This window comes from Pleurodeles waltl, chromosome 1_1, assembly GCF_031143425.1.
Source record: "Pleurodeles waltl isolate 20211129_DDA chromosome 1_1, aPleWal1.hap1.20221129, whole genome shotgun sequence".
In the NCBI taxonomy this organism is placed as follows: domain Eukaryota; kingdom Metazoa; phylum Chordata; class Amphibia; order Caudata; family Salamandridae; genus Pleurodeles; species Pleurodeles waltl.
In genome coordinates this window covers 387,499,915-387,527,434 of record NC_090436.1, presented here as the reverse complement: position 1 = coordinate 387,527,434, position 27,520 = coordinate 387,499,915, and the positions used below count along the sequence as shown (strand labels likewise).

Genomic DNA, 27,520 nt, shown 5'->3' with positions numbered 1-27,520 from the left:
TCACAACCATCAAATGTTTTACATTCTATACTTGGCTGGATCTGTGGTAGTCTGTCTTATTCATCTTGCAAGGTCGGGATGGCCTCACCAAACCTCACCCTCTCTTCTGCCCGGTGTGTGCACTTCACACCCCACCTGGTCGGCTGCTGCTCTCCTTGCCTGGTCTCTTCTATCAAGTTTAACCTTGGGTTGTCCCTAAGGCCGCCCCCTACCTGAGAGAGCTATGATCCTGTTCCCGCGCTTGTGAAAGTGATGGTAAGCAGGCCAAAACCACAGCCACCACGTCATTAGCTGCTTTCTACATTGGCAGTGAAAGGCTATCCCACCCCGGATCAAGCAATCCAGGCCTTATCAAGTCATCCCTTCCAGCCACTTACAGCCCATCCCTCACCATGTTTGCCGTTTTAGCCCCAACCCATAAACACCAACTGCAATTCAAGGATTTATGTACAGACTTTTTCTAAAACCCAGGCGATGTAAGAATTACACCTACCAACAAGGAGAGACAAAGTGCAGCCTACCCTACAGTGTCTGCAGGACCACAGCATGCCTTACAATGCCCTTCCCCGCTGAGAGTGAGCATTAACGACGTTAAGACCCCGCCTCTGCACATAAATTCACTAATCATCCAACACGCCATCCCCGGAGATAGTCTGCGCCATTCATTGGAAACTTCAAGTGAGTGGACCCCTGAAGGAAGGCACCCCAGTGAAGCCCCCTCTATACAGCGTACCCCCCACGAGAGCGGGACTCCTTTGCTGCCGCCGCTTTATTGGGACTGGAGGGTCCCTTCCAATCAGGGGGCCGGAGCGCAGCCCACCGGGATCCGCCCCGCTCGGTATAAAGGGAGGGTCTAAAAGCACACGCCTTCTTTCCTGTCTGCCACACCGGGACTGCGGGTTTGTGAGTCTGTCAGCTGGCGCGCAGGATGGCAGCGAAGAAAGTAAGCGAGTCCCTGACTTGAGGGGTGCGGGTGCCCACCAACCCTTCGAGCGGCTGTTCGGCGCGATGGAAGAAGGGGCGCCCTTTCCAAGTGCGCGGGGCGGCAGGTCGGGTTGGAGACGGGTGGTCTGAAAGTGCGCAGAACTGGCAGATCAGTGGCTCGTGGTGTTTGTTTTGGAAGGCTATGCACGTCGGTGCAGGGCGCGCCTTTAAGATGCGTCCTCGGCTCGCGGTATTCTAGATACATATGTTCCTCAGCATTCAAAAACATGCTAGTAAAACATTTTTCATGGTAATTATTCTGTTATCCACAGGGGCTGTTTCACAATTTTGTAGAAGAAAACTTCTGTAATCTCCCCTTTTGAACTATTATTCTCCCTTGGAGCTGCAACTTCATGTCAAATCTATTTTACAATTTATAGTGTAACTGTGATAATCTTAATTTATTCTGTAGTCCTCCTAAAGCTCATTTAGTAATAGCACGCGTGTTTTGCATACACCTCTAGGGCAGCGCTCCGCGCGCAGCCTCGGATCCCAGCGTGGCACGGACATAATCAAGGCGCATTCCTGCTTCGCCGCGGAGGGGCGCGACTCCTTCTGGAGATGGATAGTGGGAGGCGATAAGCGAGGGAGCTGACGCCAGGTTCCTGCATTTTCTTTCCGACCTCAGTTTAATCTAGTCATAAACTCGAAGTTGACGAAACTCTAAGTTGACGGAACTCCACATGCCTGTTCAACATGTTGGTATTGGAAAGTGTGCTAGCTCTTCACTGGGGCGATAAGGGGCTCCCCCGTCCGTGCGCGTGGGACGGGGGCACCAGCCCCTGACTCCGTGCTCTCTTCCGCGGAGGACGACTCGCGTATGCACTTTAGCGGCAACACCTCTCAAATGAAGCGCAGACAATATTTAACGTTAATGCGGCGTTGGCGAGTATTGCCTTTCTGAATTCTAAAATCTGTTTTTAAACCGATCCGTGTTTAAACATCGGTTTGGTAAGGTTCATGCCACTCCTATCCGTTGTCCCTGATGTGTAGAGACGTTTTGAGTCATGGACAAAGTGGGCAATTGCCCAACCCCCCACCCCCCCATTGGCAAAGTTAACTCTTATTTATCTGTATATTCTGTCTTAACCTCTGTAATTCTGTCTAGCTCTGCCTGTTTCTCTACGTGCTGTCATTATAAGGATTTCTGGGGTCCCGGGCAAAATATTTAATCAGTTTGTGTGACCCTGTTCAAGTCTGATACATAATTTTGTATTGATCAGTTTAATTGGGGCACAAGTTAACATGAAACAAGTAATTACATATATATTTTTTTAATCTGCCTCTCGCAGGGACTGCCAAAATATCTTGCCTGTAGCCCCCAAAAATCCTTAAGACGACACTGTTTATGAGTTTTAAATATGTTGCATTAATATTAATGTTTTTAAAAAATGGGTTAAACGAGTAGGGCACACAGCTCTTCATTTTGTAGAACAAAATCTGTTCGTCATTGGGTAAGCACATATTTGCAGTTCCTGTGTTGCACTACATGGCAGTTTCCCAAGGTAAATGGACCCTTGTGGAATGTACTACTGCAGTATTCTTGGAAGCCTGTCATTCACAAACCCTCCCCACTTGACCTCCAGCTCGATTTGCAGTTTGCTCAACTGTCTAGCTGGGGCTAAATTAAAGTGGAGATTAGGAATGTTATCCCTCCGGGGGGGTAGTAGGTATAAGTAAGTTATATTTTGTGTTCAGTATCTACTTTGAGTACTTTTTTAGGTCTAAGCCATAGGTCCCTGCAAGCTTTATTCAGTGGACAAAAAGTATGATCTGTGGAGTGCCACTGTCTTTACTCTAAACCTAGTAGTGCCTAGGATCAGGCCCTGTTAAGGTAGCAAGTGCTTTAAAAATCCTTGACAAATGACTCCTCCTGCCCCCCCCCCCCCCCCCCCCCAAGCAAGGTATGCATTTCATCGAGGTGGTCAGACACAAACACCCCACCTCCATCACAAGACATTGAACAGTGAAAGCTGTAACCATGGTGGTATGAGACGTTACATTTAATCGTGAGTTTACCACTTAACCTAAGATATGGGACCAGTATAGACTTTAGTACAGATTTCATAACTAATCTCTTTTGGTAGAGTATTATGGGTAGTCCAACTCTTACCATTGGAACCACTCAATTCTTGTGTAAAGAACAAGATAACAAAAAATGGAACCAGAAGCTGACCTTGTAATACTGTATGCTCTTGGGTTATCACTTGAACATATTGCTCTGCTTTTTAGAACTTAACACTACACACTGGTAGTAAGTGCTTGATAAAACGATAAGACTATCTTAATTCTCTCTTGTGGGGAGAGATCATCCAGTTTAATTGTTCACTCAATAAAATGATGTATTGAGAGCGCTATAAATCTTGGCACATTGAGTCCTGTGCTGTGGTGTTGGTAGTACTGCTTTACTAGTTGTTTTGATGGTCAGTTCAAATCTTTCCTATGCTTTTGTCCTCTTAATTGTCATTATGTGCTGGGGTGGGGGGAGAGACACTAAAAGCTTGAGCCTGACTCCGGCTCAGCTCATAGTTCTCTTGTATCCTTGGGCCGGATAAGAGCCAAGTATTCAGTCTGCCCACCAGGCTCTAACCTCATGCACCAATAATTAGACAGAACATTACCTTTTGATGTAATCCACTAGACGGAAAGCGATACCATCTAGTGGCAGAACTGTATAATGTGAAACCTGGGAAGAATCTATCCTGGCTTTCAAAATTGTCTGATGCTAGGCCGCTATTTTTTCACGTTGCCTCCCCTTTCTTTAGCACACAAGAACACCATGAAATAACTTTAGGATAAACGCTGTGCGAAACTTCTTGTTATTATTAAACTATAATCCTATTCCAATGTGTAATTATAATCTAGGTCACATACAGAATGCACATAACTGACATACCTCTGATTTCACTTATGCTATTGTTGTCAGGAAGATTATGGCATGAAAGTTACTAAGCTCTAGTTTTTGAACTATCACTTAAAAAAAAAAATGAATTTCAGAGCAGTGATATAAACTGCACACAAGTTAGCAGCTTCCGCCTGTTAATGAAATGCATTTTTTGGAATTTTGAAGTCATATTTTTACACAATTCATTCTTTAGAATGAAACCTTTTCTAAATATTAGTGCAGAACCTTTGCTACTCCTTTCACTTTTTTAACATGTAAATAAATACTTGCTAGTTGAACATGTTCTGAATACCTTTGCTAAATAGTCAACAGGGCCCTATATGCAAAGGACAGAAAGGCCACCCTCAGTCGTACTTTGTGTACCTCTCGGGTCTCATCCTACCAGATACCGGTTGCAAAGGCATATTGGGGACATGCAGAAATCTAACCTGGGAATGCATTTCCCCCAGTAATTTATTATTGGCCTTGTGTTGTGTAACTTGAATTCGCTTGGGTTCTGTTTGCTGGCGTTATTTTCTTTGAGACATCCATCATGTCTTTGCCACTTCTGTGGAACAGAACTGCTTTACTGGCCTTTTGATACTATGAAGTACATAGTTCTACTCATGCTTTAGAGAACTGCTTTTTTATCTTTTACGTTAAGCAGTCCATGAGAGAGTGCATGTATTTCCCTGCTTTCTTCCACTGCTACTTCTCCACCGAAATCCGTGCACCTTTAGCTCCAGGACATATAAGGCTACTTAGGAATGGCACAACACTTCAAGCAACTCTCGGGGTGGTTTTATCTAAGCTAATCGCATTATGTTGTAGTTTTTTTTTTTTTGTTAAACTCGTAATGTTTTTTCTCTTTATGTCAACTCTTAAAGTGGGGGGGTGGGGGACCGTATGCCACCGAGTGGTTGCCTCTTTGAAGAGGTACTCTGTGGCGAATGGGGTGGTGGGGCCATCTTTAGGAACAAACACTGCTTTGGTGGGGTCACTTGCTACCCCAGATAACCCGACTAGGTGGTTTCTGACACTGGGACCTCAGGAATTTCTACATTGGGTGATGTCATGCAGGGCACCATCCTGAAATCATATGGGGGGGGGGGGCTGCAGTGGGAATACCACCTGCATTGGAGCCAATTCCACTGCTACCTTCAGCTCAGTCATGCTTTCACCCCCTACATACAATATCTCACGGATCTCTCCGAATTTAACCCGCTCAGGGGCAGACTCCTTCTGGGAGACTTCGACTCGCACAATCACACAGATCTACTGAACCCTAGTTAATAATAGTAATGACACTCTACCGGCCCTCAGTGCTGCCTGGGAGCATTATCCTGAAGCATTAGATAATGACAATTGGACAGAGGCCCTTGGGGCTCTCAGGAAGGCAGTGGATTCTACCCACCTCCAGTTTAAATACTTACATAGAGCCTACTACACTCGACAACTCCTGTGGTGGATGGGTCTGGTGGCCTCACCCTGCCCCTCGGATGGGGTAGGGGGCACCTTTCTGCATTCTGTGTGAAACTGCACTGCATGAGAGGTGTTCTGGCAGAGAATTCCTTTGTCCCTGAGCAGTCCTCATGGGTTCTGCCCTGGGATCCTACTTGTCACTGAGGGCATTGGGGACGATAGATAGAAACTTGCCTGGGTCTTACTTTGGCTGAACGTGATATTGCTAAACATTGTAAGGACACATCAGCGCCCTCATTCTCTGCCTGGAAAAGAGGCAGAGACATCTGCATGAGGCTGGAGGTCCCATGGAATGCCTTAAGAAACATAAAATCTGGCAAAGATGGGTGGAATAACAAGGTATTGTGTTGGAGCTGATGCATCCTCCTGACCAGGGATCTGGAGGGGATAGTCAGAGCCAAGGTCCGCTCAATGAGGATGGACGCCTGGCAACTGATATGTAGACGCCGGCTGATAAATAGTCATTTTGGAATTGGATGGGGAAGGGGTTTCAACATGTGCAAACTGTTTTTTTGTTTATTTCTTCTTTGTCTATCAATGCTCTGCTCCTTCTACCTACATGCATTGCTATATGTATACCCAAGCCTTATCATTCCATACGGCCTTTTCTGCCGTGTATGTACATTAAAATAAATAAAATGTGTTCTGGTGAAAAAAAATCTTTACTTCATTATAAGACAGCGGACTAATGAAAACCAATCTTGCCAACGGCAAAGCATCTTTGCGTTCCCAAATCGCGTGTTGAAAAATTATCCTGTACCGAAATGTGAAGCATTTTAAATTTTACAAAAGCAATGCAAGGCCAGCGAAGTGGAGGGAGCAGTGCTCCCTGCCTCAACATTGCCCCTAATTTACCGTTTGGTGGCGTTTCGTTTTATTATAACAGGTTTTCAGGTCTCAGTGCAGCCGTTTGGAGATATCCACTCAAGGGCCTCGGAGGTGCCAAGTGACAAAACAGCCGCGAACAAGCACCCCAAACCATATAGGTCTACTGTGGTTTTTTTATTTTTTTATTTTTTTTATTTCCTTCTTACTTCAAGAAGTGACCAGCATAATTGGCGTTGTGTGCGACATGTTTCCAGTACACACAACGAAGTGCGCTTTTGACAGTCTTCAATTCAATTGTGTGTATATAGACTACACAAAAAAAGGCAAATTAAGCACACGGGCACAACGAGCACCAGATCACCCATGGTCAAAATGCTAGCCAATAATTATAACGAACCTCTTGAGTCACAATAGTTTCCTTTTAGAAATCTTGAAAGTGTGCCTATGTTGAAGAAACATGCCATTGCCGCCATACTATTCACTCCACAGCAGCCCTTCAAGGAGTTTAAAGCGGGTTAGAAAATACCAGCTATAGTCCTACTACCTACCGAAAATGATTCCAGTGTCAGTCGCGTATTTTCCTTTCTTCAGCTTTGCACAGCCTGTTGTGTTTCTGGGTTGAAGCTGCAACACTGTCCTGATTTCACTAAACTGAAAAACTAGTGCTATTATTTTCGGGCTTTGAGGTTAATGAGTAGGGTACTAAATGCAGTACAAGCTCTTTAGCAGCACAGCTTTTAGGAAACCTCTTTCGTCTAGGCCGCCTGACAGCGAAGAGATCATCATTGGGTATCTTTAAGACCGCTTTCAACCTTTCTGTTAAACTTGTTTTGGACAATACCAACACTGACTGGACTTTAGGTCAGCACATTGTTCAGGATTGGGCGAGTTCTTGCCAGTCTTATTGGTTTGCTTGTTTTATGCCTTTGCTGCCTTTACTTTTTCTTCTTGTTTGTCCCTTCTTGGAGAATGGCTTTTTAACCTCATTTAGATTGGATTACCTGGATCCTTCCATTATAGATATTCTGAGGAAGTACTTTTATCAGTTCTTCTTGAAAGTACTTGTTGTGTGGTGTGGGTTTTTTTCTTCTTTTTTTTTTCTCCTTACTAGTTTGCCCCTTCTCTGCACTCCCATTTACTTCGGTTCCTTTTCTCCCCGTAATTCCCCTCCTGCCTCCTTACCCCCACATCTTAGTCTTTTTTTTTTTTTTCATTTTTAAACTCCAACTCTTTAACTTCACTTCCCTCCACCCACATTTTTCTTAATTTACTGCTCCAACGTTAGTGTGTGCCATCTTGAAACAGCAAATTAAAAGTAATTGGAAAACGCATGTTTAATGATTACAAAAAAAACAGCGCATTTAGCTTACTTACTAAAACTGTCATCAGACTTGATGTAGTTCTTCCAGCAGGAAATGTAGTTGTCATATTGCCTTGGCATTTGAGTACTTTTGATAACTTTAGGAGACTACTAGCCCTCAAATGACTAGTCTTGCAATGATGCTATAGTAAAGGACCTTAACTCTTAGGATAAGGTCAAAACCTAAAATGTTTTATGGGCTTGGTGCTCAGGGGGATTTTCCATGGTTAATTTAATATTTTCTTGGTGTCTATCACTGCAGTTGTAAGCGTTGCACCATTGTTGGTTTTAACATATTATTTTGTTGGTTGCTTTAATTCTTTCACAATGTTACTCTCTTCACACAGGGTATTCTGGCCCGTCTGGATGCTGGTGAAGTAGTCATTGGAGATGGCGGCTTTGTGTTTGCATTGGAGAAGAGGGGTTACGTGAAAGCTGGACCATGGACGCCAGAGGCTGCAGTGGAGCACCCAGAAGCAGGTTGGTTTCCTGGGAATTTTGAACCACCACTACAATGGATTGCACTACAAGGTTTTCTGCTCTTGAGGGGCAGAAGCAGCATGCTGACTGTAGAGTTCTTTCCGTACTAACCTTTCCCACCAGTTGTAGGCTGTTGGCTGTCACACTAACTTGTGACTACCTAAATTGCTTCAAAGCTGCAATAAGTACCAGAGTGTACGTACTCCCAGTGCCTGCCTTCTACTTCACCATGGCTCCTTAATGTGAGAGCTGCTGATGTACACTGTTAGCCTCTTTACTTTCAGGTAGGAGTTTGAAGAGGTGTAACTGAACAATTTCACTTGGGTTATAAGTGTTCTTGGGTGAGTGTCAAGATTAGTGGGAAAGCAAGTTGACATGTAAGAAGCAGGTGGACAAGCTCATGTTACACTAACTATGGACGTGTACACCCCAATGGTCCTAAAGTAAGTTCACCAATCGAGTGACGTGGTAGATTACTTGTAAACCCAGCTGTCAGTATAACCAGATTCTTAAGAGTTTTGGTGTAGAAGCTTGGATGCTGCTGAGGTGTAAACTTGGGCGCAGGGTGTCTGCTACTAGTTGCTCTTAAGGGGGAGTGGATTTGCTGGCATCAGTTGCTTTTGCCTGATATCTGAATTTCAGCCTTGTGTTGAGGTGTCTGCCCTCATGGAGCCTTTGCATTGTCTAAATCAGTGGTTCTTCACCTGTGAGCCTGCTACCCCTGGAGGTCTGCATGACAGTGCAAGCATTTTAGATGCATTGCAATATGTAAACTGAAAATATTAAATGTTTTGTAAGTATAATAAAGTAAAAATGAAGTTAGTGTTCTCAGATTGATTCGTGGGAACAGTACAGGTGCATGCAACCTAATGAGGGATTGGTAGCCTCTGTTCTTGTACTTAACTAAAACACTCAAAGTGGGGATCTCAACTGCCAGGAGAGGGGAGGTGGCGGGGCTGGCAGCTACCAGGTCTAATCCTATTGAGCATTTCAAAGTGGAGCCGTTTGTTGCAATTAATGTACATTTGGTGGCTTTATCTTCAACTTCTGTGTTTTTGTGTGAGATTGGGAAAGGCACAACAGTGGGTCGGCAAGTGTATCCAGTTATTGCTGCTTCATGGTGCGTTCTACAGGGTGTACATGGCATAGCTACTAATTTTCTACAAGCCAGCCTCCAACGCAGTTTCTTTGCTTGTCTGGACCTCTGCCCCCTTTTAATAGACTGATTAGTGCAGTGTTTAATTCTGGTTTCAGTTATATGCTTGGCTTCCAGTTTTCGCGATTGACTAAACATCAGTAGCCTTTGTCATGGCTCTTTTTTTTTTTTTTTTTTTTTTTTAAATCTGTTTAACTTTTGTTATATAGTGCAGTGTTTACAAGCATGATCATGATAGTACAGCAGGCTACATTATTGGCTTTAGTCATTCTGTGTACATCTTAATACTTTGGTAGGTTAATCGCCTTATCAGATTCCAGACGAGTACAAGTAAACATTTCGTTTCTGCATTGCAATAACGACTAGAGGGGAAAAACAGAAGGAAGCAAAGGGTCACATTTTTGAGGCTCTTTTGGGCGTCGGAATGCTAGTCAGGACAGAGAGGGAGGCTGTTGGAGAGAGGTGAGGTATTGATCATTGCTCCTATTGTCCAATAGAGTGTCCATGTGGAGTACGGGGGGGGGGGGGGGTCTGTGTAGTTCTGTGCGTTGCAGCTACGGTATTAGTGCATGTTTCGCGCATTTTCCATGTCTGGGTAGGCTTTCTGTTTCTGTTTTATTGTGCTGTTGCTCTTATTAGGTTCTTGGCTCATTTTTAAAATAGTTCCTAGACCACATTTCTGTCTTAGAAGTGCATGACTAAATTGCATTGTAAATGGGACTGAAGGTCCATCTGGAGTGTTTCTCTTTGAAATGGATTTCTGGTTTCTTATTTAGATGGCTTTAGTAGTTTTAATGATACAAACAATGGTGTGGCTACCACTTTGTATACAGACTTACGCGTTATTGGTCTGTTACCTTTAGTGCATTTTCTCACTGTCTGCAGGCATACTCTTGACCAGCTTTTCTGACATGGCCTCTCTTGCAGTGGTCAGTCCATCTCTACACTGGATGGACCATTACACAATTTCATCACCCCCAAATTAAGTGGATAATGGAATCGGTCATTCCCGACCGAGGTTCCTTAATGATAACAATGCTGCCTTTGACTCATGAATTTGCACCCCCCACACACCTCACCTGACCCCCAGAATTGTAGAATGTGGAACATAGGAAGAGGAAGCCAAAACCTAGCTGATAATATGTATACTAATGCCGGTCGTAAAGCCCAGGTGGACCATTCCAATAAAATTGCTAATTCTCAAAGTTAATCGAAGGAGCTTTTAGATATTGTTTAATCCTTCCATTTCCAGCACAAGTTTCTCCCTCTTGTGTTTGTGTCTAACTGAAGACATTTGAAGATTCTTCTATAATGTAGTTAACATGTATTTATTTGGCTGTTTCGGAAGTACCAGAGCAGAGATTAGACGTAAACCATTCCCAAAGAGCAGATACAAGACACCCATAATTTAATCTAGAAAAGTTTGTTATTAGATCTTTTAACTCTCTATAATCACTTGTAGATTTCATAAAATCTGACTCACCTCTATAGCCTCTTCTCTGGAGCAGATGAAGACGATTAATACTGTTGTATCCCTCCTCAACCTACTGTAGCACTTGAGCAAATCTTTAACGAAAAGTAAAGTTCCTTCATGGAAACACCATAGTTAACCTCTCTACTTAACGAAAAGAAAACTTTAGATTATTGCCGTTTTCACTCCTTCCTATCTGTGCCAAGATCATAGAAAAGCATGTTAGCACCTAGCTTTCTTGTTACCAGAAGAGGCTTCTGGTCTCTTACTTGCCTTTGTCTGGATTCTGGCTGGGCTTCAGTAAGGAATCTGATGGTATGTTTTTTTTTTTTTTTTTTTTTTTTTTTTCTTCCAGTAGAGCACCTCAAGAAACTACTTGATTTTGGGGCCACTGCTACCCTCATTCTTCTAGACCTCATTCATGCTTTGACATGGTATCTCATCTGGTTTTGTTTCAGAAAGTGGTAGATATTGGCATTTAGTCCACTCATGTCATTCTTCATGTACGCTGATACTAGGATCATTGTAGCGCTGAGTGCAGAGAATGAGGATAGGGTGGCCAATTTCCACCGGTCTTGCAGATTCTTCAAAATGGAAGACTCCATTTTCTCAAGCTGAATGGTGATAAAACAGATCTTTTGGTTGGCGAGTGAGAATCGCCATCTCTGGGGCCCCAGGGGTGGCCTTCTGATCTTGGAGCCTTACCCACTCCTTCTAAAGCAGTCAAGAGCCTCTGCTTCTGTTCGATCAACTGCTTCTTATGGATATCTAGATTTCTAAAATTACTGCCCACTGTTTTTGGACACTTAAACGTCTTAATTCTTGGGCTGTTAACCATATCTGCTCAAAAGGGTGATTCAGGCTCTGATTACATCCAGGCTGGATTATGGTAACATGCTTGTATTGAAGTGCTCCAAAGAAACTTCAAATTGTACAAAATTCCAAAGCACAGTTGCTGTGCCACGTGCCCAAGCATGTTTTGGATGCTTCTCAGCTCTACTTAAATTTCTGGTACAGTGGTATCCTAAGTGTCCTTTACGCTCAAATCCGTTCTTAATTATATCTCTGCAAACTTGCAACAGGGAAGAATTTCTGTTGTGCTTGCCCCTACTCCTTGGAACTGTTCCGTTAAAAATCCAAACATGCACCTTGCAGGTGCAGGGGTATTGGTTAAATATCGATTTTATGAAATAATGCTTACCAATTCATCAGGGAAGAAATACCAGCGGTCAGGCTAACAGAACTTGAATGTAAATGAGATTAACCAGGAGCTGCACATCAATCAATGATTCATCGGTTTCAGCTGTCCGTTTTCAGTCGGTGAGTTGGTGTGTTCAAAAGCTTTATTCATAAATCATTTTAGTTTCTTTTATCGAACTCTGCATACAATATTATCCCTATGAATCACTAATCAGTCTTTCTCAGAGAAAGTGCATTAAGCATGTTCCATAAAGGAAAAGTCCTCCTTCTAAATCTCAGGATGAATTTGAGAAGAATGAGATGCCAGTCAGAACCAATAAAGGGCTCCAAATAGAGGTTCACGCATAAAGGGTCAGAATCATACTATCAATTCTCAAAGCAGAACCTCTTATACAGAAACTCCATCTCAGAGCAGCATAGGTTTGAGGGGAAAAAAGGGCTGGGTGACTAGGATTGAGCAAGGGGGGGGGATCCCTTGCAGTATCTGAGAAAAGTCTTGGAGAGTGTTGGGGGGGGGGGGGGTATGGAGGGGGTGGTGAGAGAGTGCAAAGATGGCGCAACATGCACCAATTTAAACAATCCTATCTGGACCTTTGCAACATGTCATCTTCCTTTGCATCAATTAATCAGCTTTTGGTGCCCTCATGGGGTGAGGAACATCTTGTCGTCTCATCGTAAAAACAATAGTCCAAAGACAAGTGTTTCAATGAATCATTGTTATCCAAACTTTGTATTACTCTGTAAGGTTTCACATCATTGGCTCTGCTTAGAAAAACTTCAGTTCATGGCTAGGCTTTTACATCAAGTCGCAAGCTGCCTATTGACTTATCATAATCTATTGTTTGCTTTGAAACATTTTGCAGACATAAGCTAAAACATTTTAATACATTATATTCTATAAAAAGTCTGTGGGAAGGTTAAAACTAACTTGCATTAATTGGTGTTCACAGCTTGTAGAAAATTTAACACTTCTTCATTTCTGCAGAAAGGGCAACTTTATTCAAGCTTAATGTGTAAATGTGACCACCTACTTTCTACTTGGAAGATTTTACTAAGACTTCAAACAAGAAATGGTTTAAAGGAGTTGACCAAACAAGCCCTATCCCCAATAAAGTTTTCACATGTAGATTGGAGCGCAGGGTACAGCTAAACACAACTACTCCAACTAAATAAATTTGGTTCTGTAAATGACAGTGTGACCACATGCTTTAACATTTGTGTTTAAACAAACCCTCCTGCCCTGGTAGTAATGCTGTTCGTAAACTAAGAGGCACGTAATGGATCATGTTTACCCCTATATGTGGGCTAGATTATTTTTATACATGGTGCAAACGTTTAGTCTATTTAATGAAACATAGAAGTATTTTTATACAGCAGGAACGCTGCGTTGACATATTTGAAGGTATTCTTGTATGTGAGAATGAAGAAAGGTGACTCTGTATACTACGTTTGCCTAGGATCACACAATTGGAGACCCGTTTATGGGTCAAGTACATTAGTTATGGTTGAGTAGCTTATTCAAGTTACTTGACCTGCAGTTCTAGTAACATTTTTATGGTTTTTCGAGGCCTGATAGTGTGAATCATTGACTGTTCATCCCTTATGGAATAATGTAAGGGCAATCTGGGCAGTATGTAGTTGGAGCACAAATGCTGCTAAATTGGAGGATGGTTACAAAAATGTGCAAAGGGGAGAGCAATTGGGAAATCATTATTGTAGCGCACATTACTATTCTAAGGGTGCCACATGTTCACCCAAGTGCTGAAATCTCCCATTCTTAGAACCTAGTTAAGCTGCCAAACAAGATGGTGCAGTTGTAAGCCTGAAGCTGTTATGTCAGAACATGTATGCAATGTGAAGATATTTCAGCGTTTAGCTGTAGCCTGCGCTCCTATCTACATGTGAAAACTTGATTGGGGCTTGTTTAGTCAACTCCTTTAAACCATTGCTTGTTTGAAGTCTGCATTTTGTAGCAGCCCACAGCTGCGTAGGTTTTACATTTTGCTGCAGTGATAAACTAGCACAGGTCAAGCATATGCTGCAGCAAGTGCTGCAAGCTCATGGCAGTGGAGGACGGGAGAAATGGTGTCTCTACAAGATGCCTCTAGTAGACAGGCAATGCAGACACTGGAACACCATCCTCCCTTACTGCAAGATCCTGTCGCAAACTCTAGCAACCTCCAGCATAACATAATTTTCTGGGAATGCATTCAGCCTGTTGCTTGCCATTGGCTTTGGAACTCATGTTTTCCGGCTTACCACTTGATCCCTTTCAAGGGTGGCTCCTCCGTTAGGGCAGAGGAATGTCGCCCAACACAACTCCTTTCTCCCCCCTGCACCCCCCCAAAAAACCCTGTTTATTATACCTTTATTGTAAAGGGGGGGCCTGGGGGTGACTAGCAGTGAGGGGGAACTGCACAGCTTCAGCTAATCCTAGCGCTGCTCTGAGCAGTGTCGGGATTGGCCACAGGGCAGTCTGGGAGCCTGTGCCCGCAGCAGGGTAGCAGATGGTGCGTCAATCGAGTTAAGGTGTGTGGTGCGTTTTCTCCCCATTCCTCCCACACTGCTCCACCCCTTCCACCTACCAACCAAGACCTGTTCTACAGAAACCCAAATACACAACCAAGATGTCTTTGAAAAACAAAAAAAAAATCCCTTGTATAAATCCAAATTATGGGGTGGATGGGCAGGATGATGAAAGCTAGCGCCAGCCTGCACCTGGGTGTGACAAAGGCCAAAGAGGTCACCTACACCCTCACCACACCTTAAACACTCCCATCCTGACCAGTCATGTCACTGGAGTGTCGTGGAAAGCCCCACAACACTGGACTAGCCCAGGGGGAGACCAGGCAAGCCCAACGTCCCCATCTGGCGAGACTGAGCAAACACAACACTGGCACCAATTAAAGGGGTAAAAGGCTGCTTTAATAGAACAGGTTTGGCAAATTAACAAACCACCTTGTCCAAAGGCTTAGAAAACTACCCCACCCCACCTCACTAATGTATAACTACATAACTGCCTAAAGGCCCAACCCCTCCATTCTAATGAAGCTTAACCTCCCCCAATGCCGCCCCCTCCACCCCCCAGGAAATTACACTTCCCAACCAAAATACATTATCTCTTAGCCCTGATCTCCATCCTGAGTTGCTTCCCTTGCCTTAGATCCTTCCTCAATATACCCAACTTCATATTACTCTGCTTTGGACCCACAACCCACCCAAGAATTGCCTTTTTTTTTTAACTCGCCAACCAGGTAAACCTGCAGGTGTTTTCCTGCCTGACCAGAAATACTACTTCAAAAGTTCAAGCTAATCCCAAACTCTTTGACCTAAAAGGTCAGCTACACCACACAACCTGAAATGGAAAATTAGACTAGGAACTTACAACTAGGATTCAAACATAACAATGGTCAATCTTCATGTAAATGAGCTTGAACCTAATGTTCATAACACTGACCTCGATCAACCTATATTCATGATACCAAGCTCTAGTACCCATTCTCCTTGCTTCTGTCGTTGCGCCTATGTGAAAAGTGAGTACCATATTCACTAGGGGACAAACTCAAATTGCCCAACACTATCCTTAAGAATGAGAACCTGAAAATAACCATTCTTGAACCCTGCCCAATTGATTGTTTTTGATTTAGCCAACCAAATCCACCCCCTTTCTTTCCCAGTGACCCATTCGAGCACAATAAGCCTTCCTTACCTGTTCTCCCCAACAATTCTGGCACAAAATGCAGACGTACATCCAAGTTGTACAGAGAGAAAACATAGCCACTTTCCATGCAGATAAACAAATGCTGTTTAACTTGAATAGAATGTCGTTCACCTGTAATAGGATGCCTCCTATCCTATCCAACCGCACCCCATCTCCCTGGCCCATTCCGCAATCTCCAACAGACTTCTTCCTCCATGGGATCATATCCAAAAAATACTTACCATAAAAAGACATAACCGACATCTTACCTGATAGTGACTGCTGAAAAGCACGGAGTCCTTCTGCAACAAAATAAAATGTACCCCATCCTTCCTCCTGTGAAAACAATGCTAAAGGATCATCCACCCTTCGAGAAGCACCTGAAAGAACAAATTCAGACCAGGCTTGCTCATAAATCTAGAAATTAGTAGGTGCAGTGGACTGAATCAATCGCAATATCACTCTCCCAGCGACCACAGATCCCTTACAATCGGTCTTCCGTGCATCTGCTCCCGGTGCTAGCCCACAATCTCTGCCACTGAACGAGAGTGCATCAGCTATATCATTATTCCCACCTGGGTGGGATCACGCCATGAACATAAGGTTACATTTTAAACCTCCCTGGAGAAAAATCCTAAGCAGCCTCCACTTTCTTGTCACTGGCCTTCTAGAAATTGACCAGTTTGATATTCCACATTCAAAATTACACACCTATTAGCCACCTGGCAACCTCATAATACTAGAGCCACTACTAATGGGAAAAAATCTAAAAAGGTGATACTATGTCTAGCTCACTGCCGTGAGATGGGCCAATCCTCTGCCACCCAGTGTCCATCCCAAAAAAACACCAAAGCCATGAGCACCCAACACATCTGAAAAATTGGATCTGCCATAACCGCATTGTCACAACATAGGAATACTTTATAAATGTTACTCACATCGTCAAATCCACTCAAATGCTGGCACGCAGTCTAATCCCATTATGAGGCAAAACGGCACCCTTCACTGCAAAGCTGACTGCCTGCAGACAGTGCCTCCAACTCACCACCCACCAAGCAAAGTTCAAGTGCCCCAGAAGATTGCACCGGTCAACTCCAACTTGTGTTTGCTAACAACTTGCTCCACGAAAGAAATCAACTTGCATACTTTGTCCTGAGGTAAACGGACCTCCATTTTCATTATTTCCAACTCAATACCCAAAAAGGAATGCATGTACCGGGCCCTTCTGAGTCAAGAGACTGAACAGGTCATTGGCAACATCCTATCTATGTAAATGGAACTGTCCGATTGCAAACCCAACAATGAAAAATTATTAACTAGCAAGAGCCTGAAGTCAGATCAAATATCTGACTTGACCTTCTCAGCTCCCACTCCACAGGTCTTAACCAAAGCAATAGCCTGATCCACAAACGTGCAATGTACAACTGAGTCCTTTTGAGCAATAAAATTGACTGATTCACCCAAGGGCCAAGATAACAGATGAATCAATCGAAATTCACCCTGCTGCTTGTTCGGGACCACCCAATTCTTTGCCCATCTTCAAATTCTGGGGCCTTGATAAACTGAAACCTTCAAGAAAACCCCAATACAAATATTTAGCCTCTTCATGTTTTGGCTAAAACTGCAGCCAGTAACTTAATATGAAACTTGATAGGTGTAGGGCCCTTTTCCCACCACTACCACATAGCATTGGACCAACAGATACTTCCCTCTGCAGTTGTGCCTAAATTCCCACTGGAGGCGTGGGCGTGCTCCTCTGTTTAAAGGACCAACAAGACCCATTTTGGGGAGCTTACCATTTCCAAAAGCCCCCACCCCATATTGGGTGGGATGTCCCTGAAAGGGCTTGTATTGTAAAGGTAGACTGCTGGCTTTGTGCACAACTGGGACACTTGGCTGTGTGAAGCCACTGCATCCACAGGTCTCCATCAATCTCGTCCCACTCCTTTTCTGGATTAATAGCTTGTCTGCATGGAACTCATCATACCTAAACCCCCATAGCCCATCTGTGCCCTCCACATCACATCCATGTAGTTAAATAGAACACATTTCCCTGGATGGCACTCACAATACACTTGCAAATATCAAGAAGACAGATGTCCAATTCTCAATCGTAGTGGGTACCTTGGGTCTACGTGTCTGGTCCCATTCCTCTTCTTTAAAACCTTCTTTGGCTTGGACTTCTCTATGCAACAATTTCACAAATTCACCTTTACAAATTCTTTCATCTGCTGGGTGAGATGCACCCCCAAAGGCATCGACATCCCCATGTATGGCAAACATTTATGTTTTGCACTGCCCTCTGCAACTTTTCCTTCATCCTTACCTGAATTCCCGTTACTTGCTGTTAACCCTCAGACTTGGCATCCTCCTTTTGGACTCCCAACAAATCACTTCTGTTCTCCTCAGTTATAGTTTGCACACCAGTATCTTTACTACTGTTGCTCCTGCTTGCCTGCTATCATTTTAACCACTATTACCCACAGCCACTGACACCACCCTGACCACCTTTTGCTTATCTGCCAGTGAAGATGTACCCCAAACCACTGTTTTCTTACCTCTAGGGACATTGCCCACCAAACCGCTTGATGTTCTGGAGCCCCCAGCCCCCCCCCCCCCTTTCCCAAAGTCACGTTGGACTATATTCTGGGCCTCCTTCTGAAAAACGCCAGTGCTTCTCTTGGGGTTAATTATCTGTCCACCTACCAAAGCCTGATTTGTCCCAAAAGTAGTAATGGCATCTACAATTTCCCCTTTCGCAAACAGTTTCTTCATTGGAACCTAATAATTCCTCCTCAAAGCCACCAATACTCAAGAGTCCAGCAACACCCCAGCTAGTGCTCGGCTGCCTGTCATGCTTTCTGCCACCATTGGGGCCCAGTGTCATAAGAAGGGTCTTCCCTGACGTCAAGCAGGTCTCTTCAGAGCCTGCTTTCCCTCTGGACGTGCAACCAAAGGATGCTCAGACCTCCACTGGCATCTGTACTTGTTAGCACCTGCTTCAAGGTGCCATAGACAGCCATGCTCCTGAAGGCTACCCAACCCAGAGGAGTTGTCACAGCCAGGTGTAGTAACGGCTGCCTTGGCCATGAAGACTGACCTCCTGTCTGTGCCTGTCCACTAGAATCTGCCTCTCCCTCTGCCCATGACGTGGTCCAGAAGAGCCACAGTGCACTAAACACATACCTCTGTGAGCCAAACGTGGCCCACTGCTGCGTGAAGACTGAAACATAGGCTTGTGCGCTTTTTTTTTGTTTTTTTAAATTAGAATGAGGTAAGGAGCATGACCACCTCCCGGTTGCACTCTTCTGCTTAAATGTTTTGGCCTGTTAGGGTAGGTGCAGGCCAAAATCACCAGATACACTTTCTTAGGATGCCCTTTTGGAGTGTTTCCATCCCACCCATGCCTGTTCCAAAACACCCTCCTGTAGAAGATTCTCCCTCCTTCCTGCAAAATTAAAGCTTGCACTACTCTATTGGCCGTAGCCATAATAATCGGCCAAAATAGTTTGAAATTACTATAACATGTTAAATACTCTGGCTTACCTATTAGTGAATGTGACAAAAGCTAGCTCCACCCTGCACCCGATTGTGACAACGGTCAGAGGTGCCCACACCCTTAACAGCCCTCCCTAAATTCCTCACATCATGATCAATAGTATCCTTGGAGCATGGTGGAAAGCTCCACCAAGCCTGACTCTCCCAGGGGGAGACCAGGCAATCCCCTACTGTCACCTACTGCTTGATTCAGGAAAAATTCAAGGGCCATTGCATTGTGGGTGTGGAGTCTCAAAGTGCGCTGCACCTTGGCCTTGGAGGCGAAGGGCTGCTGGCAAAGCTGTGGAGCATAGGAATGGGCCGGGAGTCCGCACCAAGCCCACCACTGCCCCTCTCCTACAGACCAACCATAGCCTTGGCTCATGCATGCCAATAACAAAGTGGGAAATTAATGTGCTAAAAAGTAGTGGCATTTGCAAGCTCACTTTTTTGGTTACCAAACTCGAATTTTCCTTGGTCAGTGGGGAATGCAGCCAAAGTAAAAACTGCATGGGTAACTAGGTCTGAAATTATTTCACGTGCATTAAGTTATTTTCCATACAGGTCTGGAATATGAAAGAAACACAAATGGCAGGAGTAAAGCAAATGTACTGATGCAAGAGACAGTTGACCCAATCACCCTGAAAGCCAACCATATGACACTGTTTTCATCTTTTTGGACTAAGTGGATGAAGGACCAGAGTCAACCTTCCGATCAGTGGCATCAGTAAGAGTAGAGTCCTCTGGATTTACTGCAGTCTTACCAATCAATGTGGATACCATGGAATCCAGCCATACAGAAGGAGGCAGAGCATCCTCTCTTTCCAGAAAATACAACTTCTGAAGAAAACTTGGGCACCTGGGCCTTGTCCACCTCCTTCCCCTCACTGAAAACAATATTCTTAACTGGACCCTGGAAGGGCATTTCCAAACTAGACTGGGTAAAATATTGAGGAAGCAAGAGGGACTCCACCCCAGGAGGTTGAAACGAAGCCCAGATTGTCCTGTACATGAGTAAAAAATAATAATTACCTACATTTCCTCACGGGACACTTTTCCATCCAGAAGAAGTAGATTGAGCATCACCCTCCGAGGAAGAGGAGCCAACAGCAGCCACCAAAGCGTGAAGTAGAGTGACACCTGGACCAGGCACCCCCAGCCTGGAGGGCCCTGGAGACAGCTACCTCAATCATGTCCTGAACCTCCCTAGACATGAGGAGCAGGCCCATCAACTGTATCCCTGTCCATACACACCTTCAGGGGAACAGGAACCACCTCCCCCCTCAAAGGACAGAGGAGGAAAAAATACGTCTCTGCTTTAAAATGCATCTCTGCTTTTTACTCCTCTGCTCAGACATGATTTTGAAGTCAGACCGCCCAAAACCACCTCAGGCAGACTTTAAATAGGGAAGAGAACCTCCCTACCACACCAATGAAATTGCTGCATTAAACGGCCGCAGTCTGGTCCACCACTGAATAATAAAAAAAATGCAGGTCCAAAACCTGACCTTTCCATTGTAACAAACAAGCAGCCGGGGACACGTCCTGCATCGCTAGGCTTCAACCTGGAAGCGCAGGAGCTGTACCACTCTGGACGACTCAAGCCACTTCCTGAGGCGGCTGCGCACACCTCATCCAGATGCTGCCCAGCCAGGAAATCACCAGAAGAAGCCAACTTACTGCAAGGAAGACTGAAGCCGCCCCCCACCCCCCCTTTCTAAGTGAGGCAAGGGGCCTCATTGGGTATGTTAGGGAGGTAACTTGTTGTTTTGGGAGTATTTTATAAGGTTGTAGCTACTTTGGAGGCTCTGAATACAGGTCACTAATGCTCAGTAGGTTGGGGGGTCAAGTACTAAAGGGTATAACATTCTACACCATAGTCAAGGTTGTTGAGCAGTATCGGGAGGGAGTATTTGAGCACCCAGTCTTACAGAGTAGTTGAAATTTGGAAATGAGCAAAGCTTGTGCAGTCAACATGGAATCAAACGAGAGGTTAAGATCACCAAGAAGAGCAGTGGGTAGATGTTACCCCCAGGTCAGATGGTGGATGGATGACGGGCTACCAACATAAGTCTGATCAAACATAAGTGGCTGCCTCCCATGTTGCCAATGCCATGTTAGTACTGCTTATAATGCAAACTACGAATTTCTGAAAAAATGAGAACCTGGTACATCAAATTTGTTTTTTTCAGGTAGAAACTAAAGGGAACCATTCTTTAGTGTTTTGAATTTAACTTTATTCCAAGCTAAATTGCCATGATGCTTATAATACCGCTGCTTGCTTAGGGCAGTTTATTGTGGGTTTGAAGTCTGGTGTGGGGAAGAGTGGTAGGTCACTACCCGATAACTGCTGGTAACCTGTTCTGCCTTCAAGCTACACGTACTCATTTTTATGGGCGAGTGCAAAGCACTCCCTCCCATGCTGTAAATATCTTTGGGCTTCTAACCACGCCCATGTCACGTCAGTCACTTTCATTGGTTCCTGGGCTTGCTTTTTAAAATCTGCTTGCTTTCACTTGTGAAAGGCTGCATACGTCATGCCTTTCCAGTGTTTAGCCCACCTACACAGCACCAGTAAACTAATGAAACCATTCAAGGCTCTTTTCAGCATGGTTTCCGGACTATCTTATTTTCCACGCAGCGTGATGGCGCTGGGGTTTACATAGCGCAATCACCTCGGTTTTCAATTTCAGCGCGATTTTTTTTTTTTTTCCTTTTTTTTTTCCCTTGTAATTTGTGTGGCAAGGAAAGTCCGGTTAGGAGTTTACAACACTAATCGCTCTAACTCGAGCAAATGTGAGACCCGTTGCATTCCATATGCTAGTTTGTATTGCCTGAATGCAGCTCCTCACGATATTGTAAAATGTATTTCAGTTCGACAGCTTCATCGAGAGTTTCTTCGTGCTGGTTCAAATGTCATGCAGACCTTCACTTTCTATGCGAGCGAGGATAAGCTGGAGAACCGAGGCAACTACGTAGCGTCTAAAATTTCTGTGAGTATAAAGCGCTTTGACTGTCGATAGACAATGAAGCCTACACTTTTTTTTTTTTTTTTTTTTTTTTTTCTCCTCGCTGGGCATGGCTCCCAATAACCTGGGCAACGCAAAAATCGGAGTAATTGAGCATGTGTGCATAGTATCATTATACTTTTCTTTGGAAGGAATTGCGCAGGAGCATCTCAGCACTGCGCTAATGCTTTTAATGGCAGAGTCCTGGTACATCTCCGCCTCAGATACTCGGGGGAGGGGGGGGGGGTTGGGAGGAGGAGGAGGAGGAAGAGACACGGGAGTACCTGCACTTTTGTTTCCATTTCAAGCATGTACTGCGCTGCTGGTTTTATTAGTTTAGATGAGAACAGGCCAGATGCTCTGTGCCCGGAGCCCCTCAGTGCACGATCACGTGTTTCCTGTGCTGCCTTCCTTTAGTTGCTGGGCCTCCATTTGCCTCCCGCAATAGTGAAACGTCTGCCTTTTCTTAACCTACTTGGAGCCAGTTGTATCCTTTTCATGCCTGTTGTGGCTGCAGGTTTCTTTGCTTCCACTTGGCTTGACCTGCCACAGCTCACTACTGTTGACCCAGTACTGCTCTAGCACTGGCTACAGCGCAGCACACGGCCCCCCGCCAGTCCATGTGGCGAAGATCTGTATTTTCCTGTCTCAACATGTAGGGCGCTTAGCCTAATATTGCTGGCCATGTTTAGACACTCCTTCAGAGCAAGCAGTGTCTGGAAGCTACTACAGTGTAAGTCACTCCAGCAAGTTTGTCAGTCCGCTGTTGATAGTGTGTCCAAGTTCTATTCTTTGAGCAGCAGGGTTTTGGGGTGTGGTTGGAACACTGCATCAGAGTGCCCTGCCACGCTTTAACTTGTCAAAATGTTAGTGGCTATTTAAGTTTACAGGAGTAGTTATATATTTTGAGTGGCCTTTTGTACGTGTCTAATGCCCGAGTTATGACAAGGTGACGTGGCTTTCCAACTTCTGAAGCTGGGAGATGTGATGCCAGGACTATAGCCCATTCGATTACCATTTGTGAAATTAATGTTGACTTTGCAGATGGCAAACAGCTTTTTGAGTATTTGACCTTTGGCCACCTCCACATAATTACCCCCAGTGTTGGAGACTTCAGTTATGGTTTGAAGATATGCACTGCCGTAACGCACTCTAGACTATAGGCCTCCATTACAGATGGACCTGCTACTCCACACTAGGGTCAACTTTAATTATAACTGCCACTGGCATTAATCGCTGCCCACTTCATGAACTACTGACACCAACACTATTCGGATCGTCCACGTACAGGCTAAAAAGTGGACAGTAAGAACATGGCCCTGCCTCACCCCAGTGTAGTAATGCTGCCTGACCCGTTTCGAACCGGGCATTTATGGCAGGATAGTCCATGCCAAGAAACTGAACGCAGTGCCGTGGTCCATATACCAAAACTACAAAGTGGTGGTCCAGCATTCAAGTTTACAGTGATGGCAGAAAACCTGTGGTTTACGGACTAATTCGTATTGTTGAATGATTGTGCCTGTAATGGTTCCTTGGCGGAGAGTTCAGGCCTGTTGGGGGCCACAGGACCGTAATCGGGTATGATCTGATTTCCTTGTGAATACATTGAGGGGGGCTGGAGGGGGCAGACTCTTTCCTTGTGAAGACACGGTCTCCTACCTACGCTGGCACTGTAGTCACTGGTTTTCCAAAACTCCCAATTTTAGGAGTTACTCTTACAGAAAAATAATTTGTCATGCCACAATAGTTTGTAAATGTATTCATGTCGTTGAGGCAGTCGATGTGCAACTTAGAACATGGGTATCTATTAATAATGCATCCGTTGTCCGTGCCAGTTTACGGGAATAATAACTATTCTAGTAGTGCACGATGTGGCAGAAATAAAACTGCACTTTCTGAATTTCAGAACTCCGCCTCGTAGAGAAGGTCATTCTCCAACTCCGGAATAAGATTTAACCGACCACCTTTGTTTCTTTCTCTAGGGGCAAAAGGTAAACGAAGCCGCCTGTGACATTGCACGCGAAGTGGCCGAGGAGGGCGACGCGCTGGTTGCCGGAGGGGTCAGCCAAACGCCATCTTACCTCAGTAACAAGAGCGAGACCGAGGTGAAGGCCATTTTCCGACAGCAGCTGGGAGTCTTCACCAGTAAAAAAGTGGATTTCTTAATTGCAGAGGTAGACTAACGCGCTAATGCTTTAAATATTATCAACCTAGCGATGTCACGTCTTTAAACTTTGAATTGGCTTAGCATGCGTTATTTTTTTTTTAACCTCAGTACTTCGAACATGTGGAAGAAGCAGTGTGGGCTGTCGAGGTACTGAAGGAGTCTGGGCTGCCGGTGGCCGCTACCATGTGTATTGGTCCGGAGGGTGACATGAACTGTGTGACGCCTGGAGAATGTGCAGTTAGGCTAGTTAAAGCTGGTAAGGTGGTTGTGTGGGTGTTTTAGCTTTTTTTGGTAGGTTTGATTTCAGTGTTAGCCCCAGCGTCTAAAATGTCTGCTGAAGGACTTGCACTTATCAGCAGTGGCATTTGCTGTATACGCTATCCTGCTAACCCTGCTCAATGACTATAGTACCTTGAAGTTGTATGACTTATTAGCATTCCATATTCACTACATCTTGAGCAATACAGCACTCGTAACATTTCCTTGTTTAAAAAAAAGAAATCTGGACTTGGTATTTCGTTTTTCCATCACTAGTAAATTGCTTGAATTTATGCGGCAACATGAGGGCATGTGTTGGAGACGTTGGGTTTTTTGCACCTAGTGCTTTCCAACTTAAGTTTTCGTATGTTGGCTTTGGAAGAACATGCGTAGATTCCTCTCCAGTGTATCCCACTAACAAGGCATGAAACACTTAGATCTGCAGCAATCCTGGTGTATTGGTTTCGGATTTACTAATATTATCTGTTTGACTTTAGGTGCAGCGATTGTCGGTGTGAACTGCCATTTTGACCCGACGTTTTGCCTGAAAACCATGAAACTGATGAAACGGGGCCTGGAAGCAGCAAAGATCAAGGCACATCTGATGGTACAGCCACTCGCTTACCACACCCCTGACTGTGGCAAACAGGGATTCATTGATCTTCCAGAGTTTCCTTTTGGTAAGTTACATAATAAAAAGCTGGATGGAAACCCCTTAAATATAATGGAGAAAATAATTGTTTTTCTTGCATGTCAGCTTTGTGAATCTGGTTATATTGCGGAGCTCCATCGGGTGCTCTGCGAAAAGAGCATAAGCCTGTATGCAGCAAATAGAATTGCTTTGTATCTATCACGAGGGTGAATGTTTTAACATTTGTCTCCAGGCTGTTGGGCTGGACACCAGTGCAATTGAGACATTGAGCAGGCGATGCTTGCAAGAGTAGGGGGTAGTATATAGGTACCAGATAGCCATTAAAGGTGGGAATATAAATTACGTTCTGAGAAACGTGTGAAATGGTGCATTTTGCCAGGATGACCAGAATGATTGCGGTGAATATTATCTAGCAAAGATATGGCGGGGGTGGGCTACTGGTTCATCAGTTAAGCTGCACGACTGAGTTTGTGGCCAATAGTGGCTGATTCTGATCCTAAATGACTGGAGAGGGATGAACGATTCTGGTGTAAATGTGTCTGGTTGCTGTGTAAAGACAAGGCAAACTCTGCCCGAGCTGGAGAGCTTTGATGAACCTGGAAGCAGTCATGACGGCTTTGCATTTGATGCCTGGTGCGTGAGCACTGCAGAGGAATTATTCCATGAAATTAGCTTGTTAATGAAATTAGACTGGGAAAGCAAGTCAGTTGGGAGCACTGACTTAAGTTTTGAACAGTTTCCTCGCTGAGCAGGGAAGTCAGCACCTGCTCTCAGCTGGTAGGAAAAAATCGTAAGCAAAGAATGTGCTACATAGGTTTTAATGTGCTACACCACGAGGTGCAGAAACCTCAAACCCAGAAGGATGGGACTTCGGCTGTGAAATAGTCTCTCGTACAGTTCTGTGCAGGCATTTGAATAAAGGTATAAGGATGCGGTCAAAACACCTAGTAGAGTAAGATGAGATGAATACTTCACTGGGCTGAGCCAAACCAGAGACTAAAGTAGAAAGCCAGTAACAAAGGGGAAGCCCAAAGCCCACTGTGTATATTGTAAGCGTTCAGTGACTGCTCTGCGGTCAGACCCAGACCTAAAAGGCTTGGTGGAGATTGTGCGCGTTGTGCAGGTTGAGCACAGTACAAAGCAGCCACCTTTGAAAGGTTACACTAGCCGACAGTGTCCTTCCATGATGGCCAGCACGGCAGGGCTAACCCCTGTTCTTGAGTAATAGGCAAACTACAGAATGGTTTTATGCTTCAGCTGTCCAAGCTGGATGCACTGGCCGCCTCGCTCAGTCCGCGTGAAGTACTTGGCTGGTATGTATTGCCAGCACTGATGCCTACATTACAGTTGCCAGGTTTAGGGAAACGTGCCATGCTTTAGTTCAAACGACTGGTGATGAGCCGCCCTGGGTACCATCTGATTTAGCAACAGTCGTTATGATATATCTAATTGTGATCCCCACTATCACTTCAGTAGCTTAATGAAATATTTAAACATTGTGGCGTTTATGGCTCATTTTCTTGCAGCTTTGGAACCAAGGATAGTCACCAGGTGGGATATTCAGAAATATGCAAGGGAGGCCTACAACCTTGGCATCCGGTACATCGGTGGTTGCTGTGGATTTGAACCTTACCACATCCGAGCAATAGCAGAGGAGCTTGCTCCAGAAAGAGGATTTTTGCCAAAAGGATCTGAAAAACATGGCAGCTGGGCCAGTGGTCTGGACATGCACACGAAACCCTGGGTTAGAGCAAGGTACAGTTTTTTTTTTTTTTTTTTTTTTTTTTTTTTTTCTTCCTCCCTTCACCCTTTTACTATTATGTCTCCAGTATGCTAGCCTAGATGTCTTGTAGGCACAGATAACCGCATGCTTCGTTAGCTAGCATGACCTGTTGGAGGGGTGGGGAGGGAGGAGGTGGATTCCTTCTCTTAGGATTGCTAGCCTGAGGGTCTCAATGGTGTAGTCGTTTGTGCATGATCAGATAGTCTTTTCCTAGAAGCATGATTTGACGTGGCAGTATTTCTGCACTGGACTCAGCAGCTTACGCTCTTCATTTCTCCTCAGGGCACGAAGGGAATACTGGGAGAAACTAGCCCCAGCGTCCGGCAGGCCATATTGTCCTTCAATGTCCAGGCCTGATGCCTGGGGAGTGACCAAAGGAGCAGCTGAGCTGATGCAGCAGAAGGAGGCCACCACAGAGGAACAACTCAAAGAGCTGTTTGCGAAACAGAAATTGTGAAATATCTCTGCACGCTTCCATTTCACTTATCCTGCAGAGGTTCACACGTTCCACATGTTCATTATTTGACTTTCCTGTTTGTTAACTTAAACCATAAAATATTTGCCAAAGAA

At 44.6% G+C, this 27,520-nt stretch overlaps 1 protein-coding gene across 1 annotated transcript; it reads left to right on the top strand.

The window, feature by feature from the left end:
- Positions 1-837: 837 nt before the first annotated feature.
- LOC138284475 (betaine--homocysteine S-methyltransferase 1) lies at positions 838-27,520 on the top strand. The gene is made up of 8 exons (XM_069223280.1): positions 838-943; positions 7,886-8,018; positions 21,957-22,075; positions 24,073-24,264; positions 24,366-24,513; positions 25,013-25,195; positions 26,694-26,922; positions 27,233-27,520. Exons 1-8 carry the CDS (start codon positions 929-931, stop codon positions 27,405-27,407), a joined length of 1,194 nt encoding a protein of 397 aa, XP_069079381.1. The 5' UTR covers positions 838-928; the 3' UTR covers positions 27,408-27,520.

Excerpts from the sequence above, each read along its gene's own strand:
- LOC138284475 (XM_069223280.1), top strand. Across the intron at positions 25,196-26,693 it reads TCTTCCAGAGTTTCCTTTTG|CTTTGGAACCAAGGATAGTC; the intron begins GTAAGTTACATA and ends ATTTTCTTGCAG. Across the intron at positions 26,923-27,232 it reads AAACCCTGGGTTAGAGCAAG|GGCACGAAGGGAATACTGGG; the intron begins GTACAGTTTTTT and ends ATTTCTCCTCAG.